The 22,350-nt window shown below is 36.4% G+C and overlaps 1 protein-coding gene across 2 annotated transcripts in view; it reads right to left on the bottom strand.

Moving 5' to 3' along the window:
* The window catches only part of BMS1 (BMS1 ribosome biogenesis factor), a 47,514-nt gene that overhangs the window by 952 nt on the left and 24,212 nt on the right, over positions 1–22,350 (bottom strand). Inside the window, exons 13-22 of one of the 2 annotated variants that reach the window (XM_039257756.1) lie at positions 18,367–18,448; positions 8,158–8,231; positions 7,142–7,315; positions 5,210–5,398; positions 4,941–5,121; positions 4,690–4,748; positions 3,803–3,925; positions 2,801–2,948; positions 2,271–2,446; positions 74–235 (exon numbers count right to left, since the gene is read on the bottom strand). In XM_039257756.1, coding sequence (XP_039113687.1) covers positions 74–235; positions 2,271–2,446; positions 2,801–2,948; positions 3,803–3,925; positions 4,690–4,748; positions 4,941–5,121; positions 5,210–5,398; positions 7,142–7,315; positions 8,158–8,231; positions 18,367–18,448 — 1,368 coding nt within the window. The remainder of the gene's footprint in view (positions 1–73; positions 236–2,270; positions 2,447–2,800; positions 2,949–3,802; positions 3,926–4,689; positions 4,749–4,940; positions 5,122–5,209; positions 5,399–7,141; positions 7,316–8,157; positions 8,232–18,366; positions 18,449–22,350) is intronic. The other variant, XM_039257757.1, reaches the window with a different exon arrangement.

Below are 22,350 nucleotides of genomic sequence, written 5' to 3'. Positions count from 1 at the left end.
AGCACCATGTGTGCTACTGAAAGCGCTATTTTCTATCTAAATGCAACATGCAGGAAGCCACTGTCGACAGTACCTTCCTCTCATGTGGCTCCCGTATGACAGCCGGTCTCCGCCTGTCCTTCGGTATCTTGCCTGCCTTTGCTTGGGTCTTGGGCTTGTTCTTAAATGGCAGGGCCTTCTGCAAGGCTTTTGGAATGTGCAGTGAATTAAAATGTTTCTTTTGCCTCACGATTGGCTGAAAAGAAAAATAAAGACAGTGATATATTTGAATTATGATCTATATGTATTTAAAACTTGCCTAAAATCTTCTCAGTGGACTGACTTTTCCACATGATCAGTAACACCAGAGTATGCTGATCATCAGAAAAGAGGATTCAATCATCTATCAAATATAGATTGCCTCAATGGATATACATTTTTCTGTTGCAAAACAGAGAAATACATAGAATATACTTACAGTTCTTCCAAAAAAATCAACTGTATCCATGTCTATGGTATGAACTATGGGGATCTCAACAGAGCAGATGAACAGATCCAAAGTTTCTTCTAATGGAAAACCCATGCCTTATTTTTGGGACACTGAGGTAGTTTCTTGTAGCTGAATAAGAATAATCTAGCTATTCATCTTCATAATCAACCTCTGTGGATTTGAGGACATAGTTCTTCCTCCAATCAGCAGCAGTGTCCCCATCCTTGATTATCATTAAAAAGTTTAACTTTATTCTGAATGGAAGGCCAGCTGAGAAAAATGAGATTTCAACGACAGATAAAGGCCAAACACCCTCTACATTCAATTTTTATAAAAGTCTAATTTTTCTGCTTAAATTGAGATGACCAAAATTCTTAACTGCCTCAAAAACAGTTAATAAGTTGAAAGTCTTGCCCTAGGTCTTTACCAAGGCCAACATCAACTATACAGAGAATATTTCTGCTAGGTCTTCAAATTTATTATGAAAGACATCATCTATGATAATATTCAATATTCTCTGTTTAGGGACCTAAAATGCTTAGAATGAAGGAACTTGGAGAAGTCACATTCCGAAAGAAGAGTAAGCAATGCGAGCTAGACAACAGGTACCATGTTCTGTAATACATTTTAACAGAAATTCATGTTACATAATTCAAAACTGTATTATTAACTATTTTATTAAAAAAGTAACAACTGAGAAACATGTTTCTGGTGGAATCACAGACTGATATCCTGAACAACTCTCTTATTACCACACGATATCCAGCATTAAAATAATAAATCTTTTCAAATGCATTGTTAACCTGTGAAGAAAATAATAAAGGTTCTCAAAGACCAAAATCCAAATGAAATGGGATTTTGACAGGTATTGAGAACTTAAAAAAAAAAAAATACTGATGATGCCAACTACTGGCAACTACTGTTGGTGGGAGTCCCTGGTATGGCTCCAGAATACTGTAAGCATCATCCACTGACGTGGAACACTTGCATACCCTGTGCCTGGCCACCCCAACCTGGGGGATCCATGTAAATGAAATGTGTGCACACATACACCAAACAACTCACATATAAGTGCTGAGGGTAGCATTAATAATGACCAGAAATTGGAAATAATGTTCATCCATGGATAAACTGACATTGTCACATAATACAATTCTACTTGACAGTAACAAATGAATGGCTGCTATATACAAGAACATGAACGAATCTTATAAAACCAAAAGAAAGATATCAGGCAAGATAGTATATGCTGTATTTTATAAAACTCAAAACACAGGCAGAACTAATTTACATGTCAGGAGTCGAGATAGTGGCTGTCTTTGAGGTGGAGATGGGGTAGTGACTAGTGGTCATAAGGCGGGCTTTGCTGTGCTGGTAATTCTATTGCTTGATCCAGGCGATAGCAATTTTGGGTGTGTTAAATTCATGAGTTGTAGGCTTAGATCTGTGTATTTTTCTGCATGCATGTTAACCTTCACTCCAAAGTTTATTAAAACCTTCAAAAAAAAACCCCACCCACATTGCTTTAATAACAATTAGCACATTAGTGTTTTTAAAAGTAATACATGTATATGACAGGAAAAAAATAGTTCAAAAGAGTATATAATGAAAAGTTTGTCACCTTTCCAACCCATGAAAACTATTACCACCTTTCCTGAATTCTTTCCAAAATACTCTATGAATATACATGTTCATTCAAATATAATGTTAGATTTCCTACTTGAAAATTCAAAACATTCAAAAACCTTATGTACAAAGCATTTGGATGACCCCCATCTACAGAGCACACGTGTGACTGTACCTTATACAAAGAATCCTTGTTGGGCTTTAGTCGGATACCATGGGCAAGCCGGAGCTGACCAGTGGTCCGCATTCCTGACCAGGTATCTTTCTCACCAACTGGTTTCAACAAAGAAGTCACTGGGTTATAGAAGGCGGGAATGGAGACGGGATACCAAGTTCTCATGAAGACAATATCTGGAAATAGAGGTAATTTACTTTAACATTTTCAAAAGAAACTTTGTAACAATCTCATCAGACAAATGAACAAAACATTCACCCCAAACTTCTCTGGTTGGGTGCCTGGTATTTGAAGAGAGACTTCACCAAGTAAACAACTCTCAAATATCACAAAACTTTTACTGGGTTGGAATCACATGGCTCCACACACAGCATGACTTACTTAGCATACGGCCTAAGGTACTCCAACTGGGGAGAGTTGGAACTGATTCCAATTTTCTGAAACCTAAACTACAACCTCTAATCCACACTGGCTAGAAATCAATAACGAATGGTAACATGCTGTTATGATTACACTACAATTATATTTACCACTCATCAGCAACTTATCCTCAAAGCTGGCCCGGAAAGCTCCTTCTGGAGCTCGAAGCGCTTTCTTGATCTGTCCCCTGATGCCACTGACAGTTCGAATCACAGCACCTTCAAATTTGGCCACTTCCAAAGCAGAATTAAACATGCCCTAGAGGCATATGGGGAAAAAAAACCACCACATAACACAAAATCAGATACTTTACTTGCTAGTTCGTAAATAAATCCTTGGTTAAAAAAAACTCATTTAATGGTGATTAAATAATCAAAATGTATTTTCCCCACTAACAGTGGAACTACTAGGTCAAAAGGAATACAACTCTATTTCATTTCCCCCCAAATAACATTAAGATTCTATTGTAGGCTCATTAGCATGCTCATCACTGATATCTTTGTAAAAGAAAAGATCAAAAAGATATATACTAGACTGAACAGCCCTAGATAGCCTCTGCTATCATCTCACAGGGCTGGGCTGCAGCTCATATCCTATGACTTGGGTGCATGTGCTCAGAAAATAAAGAGTGGTGGATAAATGCTGGTGATATTATTACCTTATATTAAGAATATTTTATGAGCATCTTAACAATGTATATTTAATGGAAACCCCTTACTAATAAAATTTTCAATAAATGTCACTCAAACTACCCTCCCACGTTACACTGCAAAACAGAGCGTCCATTTCTCTGTAACCCTGCCAACAAGTATTTTACAAAATACTTTGTCTATTTTTCTGTTGAGCTATTTAACAAACCTATGATTTCCCCCCTTTCTTAACAGAAACCAAAAAGGCAGGAAACAAAACCCAGTGAAAGAGACTATAGTTTAGCTCTGTCACAGTCTCACATGGAATAAGGAATAGCCTCAATTAGTAAATATCTGTTAACTCCACCTTAAAATTTTCTAAGCATAATACTCTTTTGAAAGCATCAGACTATATTTTAGAAGTATCATTCCTCCTTTAACAAAATATACATTCATAAACATGTAATATACAGATATACAGACCTTAATAAATGATGTATTCTTGAAAATTTTATATGGAAAACCAGTTAGCTTTAATTTCTTCACAATTTTTATGGATTTATCCAGATCAAGGACAACTCCTGTGGCAGCTATCCGGAAATCAGGCTGAGAAGAACCCCCAAAATTTGAATACAGGAATAATATCAAAGAGAAAAACTATAATTCTATGATGCAGTAAATTACCACAGTGCATTTCACTTACAATCAGCTAAGAAAGAACATGAAAGAATACATGAACATGCAAAGCAATATTTTAACAAAAGCCAATGTGAAACTGTAGTACATCTAATAAACCAAACTAATGATGATGTCTTGAATATTCTCCAGAGGGTGATTTCACAATAACATAATTTCACAACAATGAGCAATTCAGAATGGAAAGCAATATGAAAATCTGGTTACAATGTTTAAGAAATTAAATTTTGGACCCCCAGGACAGATTCCATCTGCTCATTGTTCAATTTTCTGTCAAACAGGGCCAATAAAACCTGCTCCGATTAATCAAACGAAGACTGTGTGAACATACTTTGCTACACCGGCATTACCAAGAGGTAGTCTTATGTCTAGCTGGTATCTGATGTATCCCTAGTGCCAAGTACAATGGTGAGCACCACTTAAATATTTTTAGAAAAGTCCAAAAAATGTATACAAATATAAAATGTTATCAGTACCATAAAAATTCCTCTACCTCTCCCTTCTCCATTGTCACACCTTGCTTAAAAAAGATGTAGGAAAATTAAGAGCAGAAAGAAGCTTACTATAAATACTAAAAACAAGTCATTTTCAACTTAAAGTTTCATGTACATATTCTGTATTTAAGATATATTTCTCAAACATGATCTGGAAAATAAAACATTCAAGATATTTACCATTATGCCACTGACAGACTGTACTGCCAAGAACCCAGTTCCTTGTGGAGTAATAGGACCTTAAAGAAAACAGAAGGAAAAAAAAAGAAAGAAATACAGTGAATCACAAATTTTGGATTCTATTTTAAATGTGTACTCCAATCCAAAAAAAAAAAACCTTATGATTGAAATTTAAAGGAGAAAAGCAAAACTATAATGATAAAGTATAAAAGGTTCAAATCTACAAGCAAGTTATTCTAGTCGCATATTACCCCAAAAAGTTGCTCCACAATGCATGTGCTGTGGGGTGTATTTTAGAAGCCTTTGTCTCCCATTGTGGTCTTCGATATAATAGAGTGGAATGGTCTGAAACCTCCTCCACCCCACAGAAAAAATGATTGGATCTCGGGACTTGAGGATTTTCTTATACCAACGATGTTTCTTCAGACGCATCTGAGGGGAGAAGAGATTTCAATAAGATTATTGGTGGAAGTACGTCCAAAAAACCCCGATTGTCAAGCATGCAACAAAGGGTACCTACCTGTACATATCCGACATTGCCTTCACTATTGCCCAAACCACCCAAAATAATTGGGTAATGGGGGTCAAAGTTAAGCACAAATTCACAGGGGACATTTTCTATCTCAATTCGAACGTACATCCCAGGTCGAAAACCCTCATACTGCACTCTGGCTTCATCATCTTGATCTTCAAATTCTGCTCGGTTAAGCTGTATATGAGACAGGAAAAAAAAACGATAAAAAAAAAAAAAACAAACCACAAAGCTGTTATCTTAATAAATGTTAAGGTTAACATTTTAAAAAAGAGCAATTTCTCAATAAAGGAACATGGACAGAAATCATTTACGCTTTATCCTAGATAAAAAATAACATTTTCATCTTTACAGTTTGTTCAGGATATGTCCCAACTGTTTTTCTTCTTCATTGCTCCAAGCACAGTAAACGCAAACAACTCTGAAAGCAGCTCGTCATGCTGGTCAGCGATCACTCTCCACCGGGCCTCTTACAATGGGGCACCCACTGTCAGTCCTGGTCCTCTCTCCTGTCTTCATGCTCACTCCTTGGGTCACCCCATCCATTTTTTGGCTTTAAGTAGCATCTAGATGCTGAAGACTGTACATCTGAGTTCCTGGTCCCAAACTCTTTCCAGACTCCTCACTGACTACTTGATGCTCCACTTGTCTGAAAGAGATCTCAAACCCAACAGCTCTAAACTTCATCTTCCTGGACAAACCTGCACCAACCAACTAGAGGCTTTCCTATCTTCCTGACAACTCAACTTCCAGTAAGTCATCCTGTTTCCTCTCACACACCCCACACTCAATCTACCTTTGATACGCCTTTCAAAAGCATATCCAGAATTTGACTCTTTTTCCTCCACTGCCACACACCTCCCCACTCCACGGTGTGAGTCCCCTTAATCTTACTGAACTCTTGCCACAGCAATGCTTTCAAAGGTAAGCAGGTCACACATGCCTCTCCTCTGTTCAAAACCCCCCAGAGATCCCCATTTCACTCAGCATAAAAAATTCAAAGTCCTTTACAATGGCCTACAAGATTCAAGGTGATTTTAAGTAATAAATGGATTGAAGCAAAGACTTCAGAACTAGCTTTTACATGTCTTATCTACTTCTATCAAAGGTCAGTACAGACTTGGAACCTATACATTAAAGACTAACCAGGAGATACTTTCTTGAATAGATGCAGGCCTAGACTGGGCAAAGCCTGATGACCAGATTTTCACAAATCATCTATTTAATCCGTATAAGATGCATTTGGGTATGTTCTAGCTTACAGGAATTCTGGATATCCCCCACCCTTGTCAAAGCGCAATTCAAACACTTGTCATCACCTGCACACACATCTTTGTGTGTCCTTCAGAGTGAGTTCATCAGCTCGGTCTGTTCAGCACAGCAGGCAGGAGGGCCAGACTATCTCCTTTTCATCCTTTTCAGTATTTCACATGCTCCCTTTATCTCCACATCGGACCTGACACTTGAAATATCCAGTGAACTCTGCCCAAGGTGAGTTTTTAGAAAAGCTTCCCTGGAGAGCACTGGTGCGTGTCTAACACTGGTGTGTGCAAGAATCACCCGCCCATTCAAATTATTTTATGGTTCCAGGAAGCTGTAGTCAGAATGCTATAGTCGTGCTTGTATTTAAATAAACAAATCATTACACTGTGAGCTCCTCAACAGTTGCAGCCTATCTCAACTGCTTTTGCCTCCTCAATGCTTGGTACAAAATAGACACTGATATCTTTCTGGTCCATTTCTGACTGACGAAACAATCAGATGACTACATGAATAAACACTCACCTGCATCTTGACTCAAGAGCTCAAACAGGAAGTACAGAAGCAGGTCAGGGAGCAGAGACTTAAACAAAATTATGTATTCACAACACCGTATTATATAGCCTTGAAATGAAGCTAATAAGAACCAAGTTTTCTTACCTGTGCTTGTTTATGCATTTCTCCTTTAAGATCATCAAAATACGTGCTTTCTCCTTCATCATATTCTGCATCAAACAGCTCCTTCAATTTTCTCTTTTTATCCAAATGCTTTTTCTTGGCACTTTCCTCTGCATTGGGGTCAACTTCTTCCTTAACTTCTTCTACATCTTCAATCTTAAATTTCCATAACAGAAAGATTTGTAAAAGTCTGTGGAGATCTTTTCTTTAAACATTAAAGCAGATTTTTAAAGTTCTTTTTTTTTTTTTTTAATATTTATTGTATTTCTTTTGAGAGTGAGCGAGTGAGCACACAAGCAAGAGAGGGGCAGAGACAGAGGGAGAGAGACAACCCCCAGCAGGCCCCACACTATCAGCACAGTGCCAGCATGAACTCCGAAATCATGACCTAAGCCGAAATCAAGAGTCAGATATTTAACTAACTGAGCCACCCAGGTGCCCCAGATTTTTTTTTAAAGTTCTATCTGAGCTGCAAAAATCTTGGTTATGATCATCATGAAAATAAAACAAACCAAAACACAGACTTTGGCTCTAAATAACATGTACTGCTACAAGAGTCCTTTAGGCATCTGCAGTACAATAAACTGTCACTCCTTAATCTGGCTGGAATCCCAAAGATAAATAAAAATAACAACAAGGTTTCCCACCCAGATGCTCCCCAGAAACTGTTCTAAAGAAATATTGGTGAGAATAGGGATTTAGTTTTTTTAAATGGCACTTAAATTGAAGAAGAGGCAAAAGGAATGGTGGAGAGACAGTGACTCAGGAGATAAATTTCTGTGACTGAAGAATTACAATGACAACAAGAGATAGGTCTCATCCAAAAGATCAAGCATAATTAACAACTTTGATGTCCCCAACCTCCATATTTTTAGGAAGGAATCCATCCACTCTGTAATCTACTAAGAAGATGTGCATTCTTAATATGGGCTGCTCACAGAACATAATGACCACAGATCAGGGACCATGACTCACAGCCAGCTGTAGCAAAGTCATACCTGAGTATCTGGGCCTGGTTTTCCCTTGTGCACATCCCCTGTTTCCAGGTCTTCAAAGTCACCATAGAGCTCTTCTGGGAAAAGAAATAAACCCAAATAAATCCTCTGTGAATAGAGCCAGCATGTGACACTCTAGCATTACCATGTGCACTGTCCACTCTGAAGCCCAAAGCTCATTTTTACCCTTCTTATTGCTACACACTCCAGGAGAATCCTATACTTACACAGTCTTCTTTTTCTTGTTAAATTATCAGTATTTCATCACCTGTTTAGATGAAGCAAATGGACACCTATATTTCCTTACTTTATTTGCTTCAATATCCCACTTAGCCAAGAGCTATTCTTCTAACACAGGTGAGAAACACTCTCAAGCAGAGGTGCACACAGAGATACATACAGAGATGCATGGATTGCCCTGCAGGTGAGTCCCCAAGATCAACAGCAACCAAAAAGTGACATGAAAAAAACATGGCTTGATTACTAAATAGCACATAGGAAAAAGAATCTGAATAGTAAGACCAACATAACACAATGAATGTTATATCTAGGAAAAATCTCAGATTATATAAAATATAGCATTTAGAGTAAGAGTGGTAGCTAAAAAAAAAAAAAACACAAAGAGCTCATTAATTCACTCATCCTTTTGTTTTTGGAACTCTAAGTTTAGCTATGGGTCCTATCCTTTAAAGAAAAAGATGTTGAAACTCCTTTAGGAAGCAATATTTAGATAAAACATTTTCATATTAAAATGAGCCAAAGAACCAAAAAGCCAAAGATACAATAGATGAGAAGATTCCATTTGTAATAAAAACAAAAAAGTATAAGATACTTAGTAATAAACTTAAAGAGAAATGTGCTGAACCTTCATTTAAAAAATATAAATATAAATTTAAAAAGCATTAATATGCTACCAAGGAACACATGGAATAACATTAGCTAAAACTTTCAAGTGCTTTTATACAAGGCATTACTCTAAGTATTTTACATGTCTTAACTACATTCTTTAACATGACTTACATAGGTGTTATTAATGTTATCTACTAAACAAAGATTACCATATATTTGAAAAAGACAACTCCCTTCACCAGTTATAATAAAAAAACACCACCAAGAAAAAGACAACCTACAGATCAGGAGAAGATATCTGTAAATGACATATCCGGTAAAGGGTTAGTATCCAAAATATATAAAGAACCTACACAACTCAACACCCAAAAAAAACACCAAAGAATCTAATTAAAAGTGGGCAGAAGATAGGAACAGACATTTCTACAAAGAAGACATACAGATGGTTGGCCAAAAGACACATGAAAAGATGCTCAATATCACTTATCACCAGGGAAATGCAAATCAAAATCACAATATCACCCTATACCTATCAGAATGCCTAAAATCAACAACATAAGAAACACAAGAAATAAATGTTGGTAAAGATGTGTAGAAAAAGGAACCCTCTTCCACTGTTGGTGGGAATGCAAACTGGTATAGAAAGACAACAGGGAGGTTCCTCAAAAAAATTAAAATAGAACTGCCATATGATTTACACAAAAAGAATATGAAAATACTAATTCTAAAGGAATATGTATCCCTATGTTTACTGTAGCATTATTTACAATAGCCAAGTTATGGAAGCACCCCAAGTGTCTATCAGTAGATGAATGGATAAAGAAGATGTGGCATAAATATACAATGGAATATATTATTCAGCTATCAAAAAGAATGAAATATTGCCATTTGCAACAACATGAATGAATCTAGAGCGTACAATGCTAAGTGAAATAAGTCAGAGAAAGACAAATACCATATAATTTCACTCATATGTGAAACTTAGGAAACAAAACAAATAAATAAAGGGAGAAAAAAGAGACAAACCAAAAGCCAGACTCTTAACTATAGATCTCAAAGATCTAGTTGTGAGTAGGCCTGCCCCATGCTCCTGTCCTATAAGAAAGGCTCTCCACCCTGTTAGTTCTTTTTCATTTGAACCACTTGCACCCCACCTAGTCCTCAACCTAATAAATTTCACTTCACCTCCCTGCCAGCCCATGAGTTTATTCAAACATTAATTACATCATCCCAAGGGAACCAATGGTTATCCTATGCTCATTTCTGTGCAAACCCTGCCTCTCAAAGCCCCTGGTTGCTCAGTGCCTGCGTGGCATGTAGTGTTCTCTTCCCTTAGGCTGTGAGCATATGTGACTGATACACTGTTGTCAATTGCATCTGTACAGTGTTGGGTGTTGTTGTTTGGCCTTCTTCACAACCCTAGAGCTAGAATCTCTCCCTCACCAATGGGGAAATTAGGAGGTGACCATAATACATAACAATAAAAGGATCAATCCATCAGAAAGACATACTAATCCTAAATGTGTGTGCATCAAAGAGAACCCCAAATACAAGAAGCAAAAATTGACAGAGCTGAAAAAGATAGGTCCAGAATTATACACAGTAACTTGAACATCTTCCTCTGAGCAACTGATGAAACTAGTTAGAAGATCACCAAAGATGGAGCACCTGGGTGGCTCAGTCAGTGAAGTGTCTGACTTTGGCTCCAGATCATGATCTTGCTGTTTGTGATTTCAAGCGCCACATCAGGCTCTCTGTTGTCAGCGCAGAGCCAACTTCAGATCCTCTGCCTCCCTCTCTCTCTGCTCCTCCCCCACTCATCCTCTCTCCCTCCTTTCCTCTCTCTCTCAAAAATAAACATTTTTTTTGACAAAAATAAGCATTTTTAAAAAAATCACCAATGATATAGAAGATTTAAACAATACATGTCAACTTAACAGAATCTAATTAACATATATAGAACACTCTACCCAACAATTTTTAAAAACTTTTAAAAGTTTTATTTATTTTTGAGAGAGAGACAGAGCATGAGTGGGGGAGGAGCAGAGAGAGAGACACAGAATCTGAAGCAGGCTCCAGGCTCCAAGCTGTCAGCACAGAGCCAATACAGGGCTTAAACCCACGAACCGTGAGATCCTGACCTGAGCCGAAGTGGGACACTTAACCAACTGAGCCACCCAGGTACTCCTGTACCCAACGATTTTTAAAGTACCCACAGAACATCTACCAAGACATAGTACACAGTCTAGGTAATAAAGTGAATCTAAACAAATGTAAAACGTTTGAAATCATAAGAGGTTGTTCTTATAATGTAATTAAATTGAAAATCAAGAACAGAAAGAAAAGAAATTTCTAAACATTTTGTAGTTAAACAATACATTAAATAATGCATGGGTCAAAGAGAAGTAAAGGAAATATAAAAATGCACACAACTGAATGAGAGTGAAAATACAACATATGAAAATTTGGGAGAAGCAACTAAGCCACACTGCAAGAGCAATTTACAGCACTGAATGTTCACAGTAGAAATGAGAAAAGGCCTTAAACCAATAATCTAAGAAGACTGAAAAGTACAAAATAACCTAAAACAAGCAAAGAACAGAAATAATAAAGATACAAGCAGAAACAAACAAAATTAAAAACTAGAACATAGAAATCAATGAAACCAACAGCTGATCATTTGAAAAAAAATCAACAAAATTAATAAACCTTACTGACAAAGAAAAAGGAGGACACAAATCACCAATGTCAAGAAAGAAATGGGGGCATGTGGGTGGCTCAGTCAGTCCGCTAAACATCTGACTCTTAATTTCAGCCCAGGTCATGATCTCACAGTTTGTGAGTTCGAGCCCCATGTCAGGCTCCACACTGGTAATGCAGAGCCTGCTTGGGATTCTCTGTCTCCCTCTCTCTCTGCCCTTCCCCTGCTCATGCTTTCTTGCTCTCTCAAAATAAATAAACTTAAAAAAAAAAAAGAATGAAATGGGATTATCACAACAGATTCTGCAGTCATTGAAAGGTTATTATTAGATGAACACTCTGAATACTACATACTCAGAATACCAAAGCTAACTTCTTGGAGAAGGCACTTAATGTCCTCTCTCTCTCTGCCCCTCCTCCACTCACTATCTCAAAATAAGTAATCTTTAAAAAACTTTCAAAAATCAATGTAATTTATTATATCAAAACTCATACATGAAAAAATTCATATATGAATAAAATTCATTATGATCATATCAACTGACACCGAAAGGCATCTGACAAAATTTACTACCCATTCATAATTTAGAGAAAAAAAAAAAAAAAAGGAAAAACACCTCCCAGTATATCAGGAATAGAGGAATAGAGCACATGAAGAGCATCCAGAGAAAAAAACTAACATCATACATGACAGTGAAAAACACTGAGAACAAGGCAGGATTTCCTCTTAGCACTTATCCTAGTCATTACATATTAAAACTATAAATATATTTAATATACATATAATTATAATTGCACTGCTGGTATTTACCCCCAAAATACAAAAACATTAATTCAAAGGGTACATGCGCCCATGTTTATTGCAACATTATTTACCATAGCCAAATGGCAGAAGCAGCCCAAGGGTCCACTGACAATTAAATGGATAAAGAAGACGCAGTTGGTGTGTATATGTACACACACACACACACACACACACACACACACTGGAAAACTACTCAGCCATCAAGAGAATGAAATCTTTTTTTTTTTTTTAAGAGAATGAAATCTTGCCATCTGCAACAACAGATGGATCTGAAGGGTACAATACTAAGCAAAATAAGTCAGTCAGAGGAAGATAAATATGATCTGATTCATATGTGAAATTTAAGAAACAAAACAAACAAGTAAAGGAAAAAAGACAAACCAAGAAACAGACTCTTTGTGATAGAGAAAAAAGCCAATGGTTATCAGAGGTGAGGCAGCTAGGGGGACAGGGATTAAAGAGTACACTTACCATCACAAATAAATAGATAAACCGATTATAAATAAATTTTTAAATATTTATAGGAGAGAGAGAGAGACAGCGTGAGCAGGGGAGGGTCAGAGAGAGAGGGAGTNGTGAGCAGGGGAGGGTCAGAGAGAGAGGGAGTCACAGACTGAAACAGGCTCCAGGCTCTGAGCTGGCAGTCAGCACAGAGCCCGACGCGGGGCTCGAACCCACGAACCGCGAGATCATGACCTAAGTGAAAGTTGGACACTTAACCGACTAAGCCACCCAGGCGCCCCAAAACGATTAGAAATAAATAAATAAATAAAAATAAATAAAAGGCACACAGATTGAAAAGAAGCAAATAATACTGTTCCTAGTTGCATATAACACAACTGTCTATGTAGAAAATCCCAAGCAATCTACAACAAAAAACCCTCTCCCAACTAATAAGTGAGTTCAGCGAATATGATAAACACACACAAATTAATCAAAATGAAATAGTTAAGTAAAAACTTATCAAAATATATTCACCATCAGGATACTGAAAACTACAAAATACTGATGAAGGGAATTAAAGACAAATCAATGGAGAGACTTACCATGTTCCTTGATTAGAATACTCAAGGTAGTAAAGATTCTCCCCAATTGATCTACAGGTTTTAATGCAACTCCTATCAAAATCCCAGCAGTTTTTCTGGAGTCACAGACAAGCTTATTATAAAATGTATACATAAAGTCACTGTCCCAAGGATAAATCAATCTTGAAAAAGAAGTATAAAGAGGAATCACTCTACCCAGTATTATTAAGGTTTACTACATAATCACAGTAACCAAGATAGTGTGGTATGGATAGAGGGACTGCACATGAATCAATGGAACCCATAAACAAACCCAAAGATGCTCAACTAATTTTTGACAAAGGTGCAAAAGCAAATAAATGAAAGAGAAAGTGCTGGAGGAATATACACCTCAAGCAAAAATATAGCCCTTAACCTAAACCACACACCTTATAAAGAAATCAAAATAGATCACTGTCATAAACTGAAAAAAAGAGTTTAAAACTTTTAGAAAACATAGGAGGGGCACCTTGGGTGGTTCAGTCGGTTAAGCTTCCAACTCTTGATTTCAGCTCAGGCCATGGTCTTAACGGTTTTGTGAGTTTGAGTCCTGCATCCGGCTCTGTGCACTGACTGTGCATAACCTGGTTGGGACTCTCCCTCTCCCTTTCTTTCTGACCCTCTCCTGCTCATGCTCTGTCTCTCTCAAAATGAATAAACAAGCTTAAAAAAAAAATAGGAGAAAATCTTCAGGATCTAAGAACAGAAAGTCATTCCTAGACTTGAAAATGATCCCTAAAAGTGAAAACATGATAAACTGGACCTCATCAAATTAAAAACTTTTGCTCTGGGAAAAGAACTATATTAAGAAAATGAAAAGACAAGCTATACACTAGGAGAAACTATCTACAAACCATATATTAAATAATTGAATAAAATATATAAAGAAGTCCCAATATTCAACAGTTAAAAAAATCCAATAAGAAAAAGGGCAAAAGACATCCAGAAACACTGTAAAAGAATACATTGCAAATTATAAAATGCATCAAAAATTGCAAAATGGGTCAACATCATTAGCCATTAGAGAAATACAAAATGAAACCACAGTGAAAAATATCACTATTAGATTGGCTAAAATAAATAACAGTGAGGACGCCAAATATTGGTAAGGATGTGAAGAAATTGGATCATTCATATATTGCTGGTGGAAATATAAAATAGCCCAACTACTCTGGCAGTTTCCTATAAAGCTAAATATTCAATTACTATACAATGTATTCTTAGGCATTCATCCCAGGAAAGTAGGAAGTTTGTATTTATATAAAATTATATAAAATATATATATATATAAAATTATATAAAAACCTATACACAAATGTTCATAGCAGTTCAATTCTCAACAGCCCAAAACTAGAAACAGCCCAGATGTATTTCAGTGGGTGAATGGTTAAATAAACCACTACATCCTTACCAGGGAATATTACTCTGCAATAAAAAGGAATGAACTAGGGGCGCCTGGGTGGCTTAGTCGGTTAAGCGTCCGACTTTCGCTTAGGTCATGATCTCGCGGTTCGTGGGTTCGAGCCCTGCGTCGGGCTCTGTGCTGACTGCCAGCTCAGAGCCTGGAGCCTGTTTCAGATTCTGTGTCTCCCTCTCTCTCTGACCCTCCCCTGCTCACGCTGTCTCTCTCTCTCTCCTAGAAATAAATAAAAATATTAAAAAAAAAAAAGGAATGAACTACAGTCACATGGAACAACTTGGATGGACCTCTGTAGGGAATTATGATGAATGGGAAAACAAACCAATCATAAAAAGTTACATACTTTACAATTCTGTTTCCTTAACATTCTTAAAAATGATAAAACTGTAGAAATGAAAAAAAAAAAGGGCTTGACAGGTCGGAACTTGGGGATGGGTGTTAGAAAGCAGCTAAATGTATTTATAAAAGAGCAATACAAGGTATTCCTACAGTGATGGAAATGTTCTGTCTCATAAACCTGCACAAACTAAATACAGAGAACTAAACACACACACAAACAAAATATATGAGCATAAATAAAATGGGAAATCTAAATAAGATTAGTGGATGTTATCAACATTAATATACAGGTTGTGGTCTTATACTATATAGTACACAGTACAAGAAATCTGTATGAAGTATATCTAAAAAAGCTATGCATAACTAATGAATGATATGGCAAGGTTGCAGGATAGGAAATTAATATACAAAAATCAACCCTGTTTCTGTGTATTAACAAATAAGTGCCAACTGAAATTAAAATATCATTTAAATATTAATGACAACACAAAATATTTAAGGATACATTTGTTAAAAGATAAGCGATGAGAACTGCATCCTAAAAACACTACTGAGGGACATTAAAAAACAAAATAGATTTACTTATGTTCATAGATCAGAAAATTCAATATTGTTAAATTGTCAAAATCCAAAAGGCTGTTTCTGGTAGCAATTGGCAAGCTCATCTTAAAAAGTGCAAGAGACCCAAAATAGTCGAAACAACTTTGGAAAAAGAGTAAAATTTGAAGACTTAAACGACTTAATTTCAAGATTAATTATAAAGCTGTAAGAGTGCAGGGATTCCTGGGTGGCTTAGTCGGTTAAGCATCCGTCTGACTCTTGGTTTTGGCTCAGGTTATGATCTCACGGTTCGTGGGTTAGAGCCCTGTGTCAGGCTCTATGCTGCCAATGAAGAGCCTGCTTGGGATTCTCTCTCTATCCCTCTCTCTGCCCCTCCCCTGCTCATGTTCTCTCTCTCTCTCTCAAAATAATAAACTTTAAAAATAAATAAATAAAAATAAATAAAGCTATATATAACAATGCAGTATCGCTATAAAAATAAACAAATATATGAATGGAACAAAATGGAGTCCAGAAATACTTGTCCATATATGGTCAACCAATGAAAGGCAATTCAGTGCAAGTAAAGGACCGTCTTTTCAACAAATAGTGCCAGAAAAAGCAGATATCCATAAGCAAACAAAAAGAGGCAACCTTTATCCAAACCTAATACCACACAGAAAATTACTGAAAATGGATCACAGACCTAAATATAAACCTGAAACTGTAAGAGTCACAGAAGAAAATATATGAGAAAATCATGACCTTGAGCAGAGCAAAGATTTCATGATAAAGGACTTAAATAAATTAAATAGACTAAAATACTGGACAAGAGATCTGACACCTCACCAAAGAAGAAACAGATGGAAAATAAGCGCACAAAAATGCTCAATATCACAGTCATTAGGAAGGTACACACTAAAACTATGAGGTATCATTCTATATCTAAAAGACTGTCTAAAACTAAAAAGACTATGTATGTATTGGCAAGGGTGTAGAATAACGGAAGTCTCATAAAGTGCTAATGGCAATACAAAATGACACAACCACTTGGAAAAACAATTTGGCTATGTCTTAAGAAACTAAACATACATCTACCATATCCATTTAACCCACTGTGAGGTATGTACTCAAGAGCAATCAAAGCAGTTGTTCTTACAAAAACTTGTACAAGAATGTTCATCACAGTAGCTTTATCTGTAATAGCCAAAGCCCAGAAATAACCTAAATGTCCACCAACAGGTGAACAGATAAACTGCAGTGCATCATACAATGGAATTCTACTTACTAATGAAAAGAAATTAACTATTTAGCAATAAAAAGGTATGAAGATGTAACAGCATGAACATATCTCAAAATAATTATGCTGAGTAGAAGTTAGACAGAATAAAGTACATACTGTATGATTCCATTTATATAAAATTCTAGAGGGTATAAATCACTGTATAGTGACAGAAAGCAGGTGAGTGGTTAAAAACAGAAAGATATGTGCAATCAATGAAGGATAAATATCCTTTAAAGAATAATTTACAAACCAGTAAAAAAAAAAACAAATATCCCTTCAGAAAAATGAGCAAAGAACACAAAGAATTCACCAAAGAAATGCCATGTCCAACATACCTGAAATAAATATTCTCATTTACTGGTAATCAAAAGAATGCCAGTTATAAATTTAAGAAGAAACAATTTTCCTTTAACAAACTGTCAAAAATAACATTATGGGTGGTATTCAATATTGAATGAAAGTAGTAAAATATAAGTACTAAGATACACTGCTTATGGGCACATATGTAAGAACAAGTTTCTGAAAAACCTTCTGGCAGTTGTGTGGTCCATAAAAATCACTCAATAATTCTAACTTTTATGAATCTAACTATTAAAATAAAAAATGTGATCCAAGAGTTTTTTCAACGTGGCCCAGTGTAGAGTTAATATAATATGGGCAAAGTAAACTGCTTAAATGACAAACTGTGAATTGAATTAGGATATGATACAATAAAACCATAAACATGAAACCTTTGAAAAAATTTAATGACACAATGGTTATAAAGTAGGATTATAACTAGAAAATCAAAAAATCTGTAAAAAACTAGAATAAACCTCAAAAAATTAAAAAAGGTTTTTTAAACAGATGGTGGAGGTTATGGTTTGATATGAACTTTATATTCTAAATGTTCTACAATGCATACTACCTTCATCATTAAAAGAAAAATGCTGAGTATATTTTTCACATACACAAAAATCCATTTTTAATAAACACATGATAAAATTTATGGAAAGCTTCCTACTTTTCTTCAAGGTCCATAAGTCAGTTAACCGGATGAAGAAAGTAAGATCACCATAAAAAGAGGAACCAGAATACTACCCATAAACTCCTCTGTCAGTATTCCTCAAAACATTTCACGCTTGCCTATTATTTCCAACTGTTAAAGATATGGAATAAGTCAAAGTACAGATAACACAGTCTTCTCTGAAGAATACAACCCTTTACTTACCGTCTTCTGCTAAGATCTTGGCTGCATCTTTATCATCTTCCCACTTCCCAGTCACGAAGCAATCTCTGATACTGTTCATAACCTTATACAGAAAAGTCAACACTTAGTTGAGTCAACGAAACAACTGCGATTAAGAAAGAGTAATAGGTGACAACTTTCCTTTAAATACTTTTCCAGACATTTTATTTTGGAAATTCTCATCTAGTATAACCATAGAGATAAACTTAAGTGTCATAACATTAAGCAATTATTGGAGAAGTACTATTAGCCCGATGACCTCATAAGTAAACAAACAGATACTTCCTAATGCAACTGATTTTCAAATTTTATTAGTGTTCCTAAGGCAATGCAGTTGGATAGCATTTAGGCAATTGGTCTTACTACTTGTTAATCCAGATTTATTAAGGCTATTTGAAAATTTAACTCCTTGGCCAATGATAATATTCTGACAAAGGTAAAATGCCTTATATGAGCACAACAGGAGAAAAAGTACTGATGGGGATCCCAGTCTCAGACCTGCTGGATAATCTAGTATATACATGTAGTAGATTCTGGGTACTTCTCTTAAATATAGAGTAAAACCTTATACATAACTCTCTGTTTCACAGTCTGTTTCCTGGGGGAACCTAAGACAGCACATGTCATTCACTATCGAGGCTTCAAAAGCATACTTATAGAAATCTTCAGATAGGTCCTGGCTTTCACCTCAATCACATTCCGGTCATGAATCATGCTTCTCATACACAACCTCACTCTCAAAGAATAGCCTTGAAGCTAGCATGATTACAATGGATACAAAACTAAATTCGTTCATTTACTCATTCCTTAATGCCTATAACACTCACTGAATATTTAAAGAAAATCTGCTCTGTGCCCAGAAGCTTTGTAGGCATTGAAGGATGAAAAACTGTTAGGAGAAAATCCTTACTTTTGTGAAGATAAACAACTGACTTAAGGGAACCAAAGACCAAATTACTAAAAAAAAAAAAAAAAAAAAAAAAAAAAAAAAAANCTGGGTGGCTTAGTCGGTTAAGCGTCCGACTTTCGCTTAGGTCATGATCTCGCAGTTCGTGGGTTCGAGGCCCGCGTCGGGCTCTGTGCTGACTGCCAGCTCAGAGCCTGGAGCCTGTTTCAGTCTGTGACGCCCTCTCTCTCTCTGACCCTCCCCTGCTCACGCTGTCTCTCTCTCTCTCCTAGAAATAAATAAAACATTAAAAAAAAAATAGACCTTCTGTGATAAAAACACTAAACAAACTAAAAGTAGGAGGGAACTTCCTCCACCTGATAAAGAGTGTCCATAAAGAAACCCCACAGCTAGCATCATACTATATGGTGAAAACTGAGAGCTTTCCCCATTAAGATGAGAAGACAAGGATGTCTCCTCTGACCACTTCTATTCAACACTGTACTAGACGTTCTATCCTGGACAATTAGGCAAGAGACTGAAATAAAGGCACTAGTTAGAAAGGAAGAAACTACCTCTAGCCACAAATGATATAATCCTACATAGAGCAAATCTTAAGGAATCCACTGAAAAACTATCAGAATAAGTAAGTTCAGCAAGGTTGCAAAATACAAAATCAATAACAACAATAAATTTTATTTTCTAGATACTAGCAATAAGCAATCCAAAAGTGCAGGCGAGAAAACAGTTCCTTTTACAATGGTATTGAAAATAATACTAGGAATAAATTCAAAAGAAGTTCATAGCTTATCCCCTGATTAACTAAAAAATGTTCTTAAAAGAAATGAAAGATCTAAATAAATGGAAAGGTAGCCCATGTTAATGTAACAGAAGACATAATATTGTTAAGATATCAATACTATTCAAAGTGATCTACAGATTCAACGCAATCCCTGTTAGAATCCCAATTGGTTTCTTTGGAGAAATGGAAAAGCTGATTCAAAAACAGAGAAAATACAAAGGATCCAGAAAAGTCAAAACAATCTTAAAAAAGAAAATTAAAGTTGGAGAACTCAGACTTTCTAATTTCAAAACTTACACAAAGTATTAGTAAGGTACTGGCATAAAGAAAAATACAAATCAGTGAAATATAATTAAGAGTCCATAAATAAGCCCATGTATCTATGGTGAAGTGATTTACATTCAGGGTGCCAAGACAATGGGTAAAGAATAGTTTTTTCAACAAATGGTGCTAGGACAATTGGATATCCACATGCAAGAGAATGAAGTTGAACTTTTCTCACCCCAAATACTAAAATTAACTTGAAATGGATCAATGACCTAAATGTAAGAACTATAAAACTCTTAGATGAAAACATAGGAGTAAAGCTTCATGATCTTGGATTTGGCAATGGGTTTTTTAGATAGGATACCAAACATGGAAACGAAAGAAATATAAACAAGTTAAACCTCATCAAAATGTAAAACTTTGCACTTCAAAGGGCACAGAAGACAACAGACAGAATGGGAGAAAAGATTTGTAAATCTTATATCTGACAGTTTGAATATATAAACAACTCTTACAACTCAATGACAAAAAGACAATGCAATTTTTAAAATGGGCAAACAAAAGGAATAAACATTTCTTCAAACGGCTAGTAAGCACATGAAAAGATGCCTGGAGTGCCTGGGTGGCTCAGCTGGTTAAGCATTTAACTCCTGGTTTTGGCTCAGGTCATGATCTCATGGTTTGTGTGTTTGAGCCCTGTGTTAGGCTATGCGCTGACAGTGCAGAGCCTGCTTGGGATTCTCTCTCTCCCTCTCTCTGCCCCTCCCCTGCTCACGCTCTATCTTTCTCTCAAAATAAATAAACATTAAAAAAAAAAAAAAAGATACCCAGCACCATAAGCTATCAGGGAAAGGCAAACCAAAACTGCAATGATACTGGGGCACCTGGGTGGCTTAGTCGGTTAAGCGTCCGACTTTCGCTTAGGTCATGATCTCGCGGTTCGTGGGTTCGAGCCCCGCATCGGGCTCTGTGCTGACTGCCAGCTCGGAGCCTGGAGCCTGTTTCAGTCTGTGACTCCCTCTCTCTCTGACCCTCCCCTGCTCACGCTGTCTCTCTCTCTCTCTTCTAGAAATAAATAAAAATATTAAAAAAAAAAAAAAACTGCAATGATACTACTTCACACCAACATAAGGGCTATAATAATAATTTTTTAAAAATACAGATAATAACAAGTGTTGGTGAGGATGTGGAGAAATCAGAAGCCACATACACTGCTGATGGGAATGTAAACCTGTGTAGCCACTTTTAAAGGGTAATGGGGAAACATATGAGGAAAAAAACTTCGTTTTCAGTAATTATCTTAATAGTAACATGTGTAATGCTATTCTGACACTGTTTTGTGCATAGGTGGGATAGTAATTTTCTAATTTCATCATCTTCAAAATCAAATGGAATTAATTCTCTAGTGGAAAAATGGAGATACAAATGTAAAAAAGAAGCTAAATAAGAACTCTGCAGTTCTGGGGCGCCTGGGTGGCTTAGTCGGTTAAGCGTCCGACTTTCGCTTAGGTCATGATCTCGCGGTTCGTGGGTTCGAGCCCCGTGTCGGGCTCTGTGCTGACTGCCAGCTCAGAGCCTGGAGCCTATTTCAGAGTCTGTATCTCCCTCTCTCTCTGACCCTCCCCTGCTCATACTGTCTCTCTCTCTCCCTCCTAGAAATAAATAAAAAATATTTAAAAAAAAAAAAGAACTCTGCAGTTCTGAATCCGAATTGGAAAAAACTGAATTCTCCCAGCTCTGGTCACTGAAAGACCTACAAACAATGACCAGTCCATAGCAGTGTATATTCCTATGCCTAGATTATAATGTTGAAATACCATTTTCTTCTTAAAGAAGTTAGGACTTCTTATGGCTGCTTCCAAGTGTGGCATCGGAAGTGTACGAGATGGTGCTGGAACACCTCATTGGATCAGATAGAAATACAGCAACCAAAACTACCAGGATCAAGTCAAAATAATCCAGGAACCCACTGGCCAGATATGGGATAAATATGAGAGATTATCAAGGAAAA

This window comes from Hyaena hyaena, unplaced genomic scaffold (assembly GCF_003009895.1).
Source record: "Hyaena hyaena isolate Hyena2069 unplaced genomic scaffold, ASM300989v1 scaffold_631, whole genome shotgun sequence".
Lineage (NCBI taxonomy): Eukaryota > Metazoa > Chordata > Mammalia > Carnivora > Hyaenidae > Hyaena > Hyaena hyaena.
The sequence above is the reverse complement of the archived record's forward strand: the minus strand, read 5'-3'. Positions and strand labels throughout refer to the sequence as shown.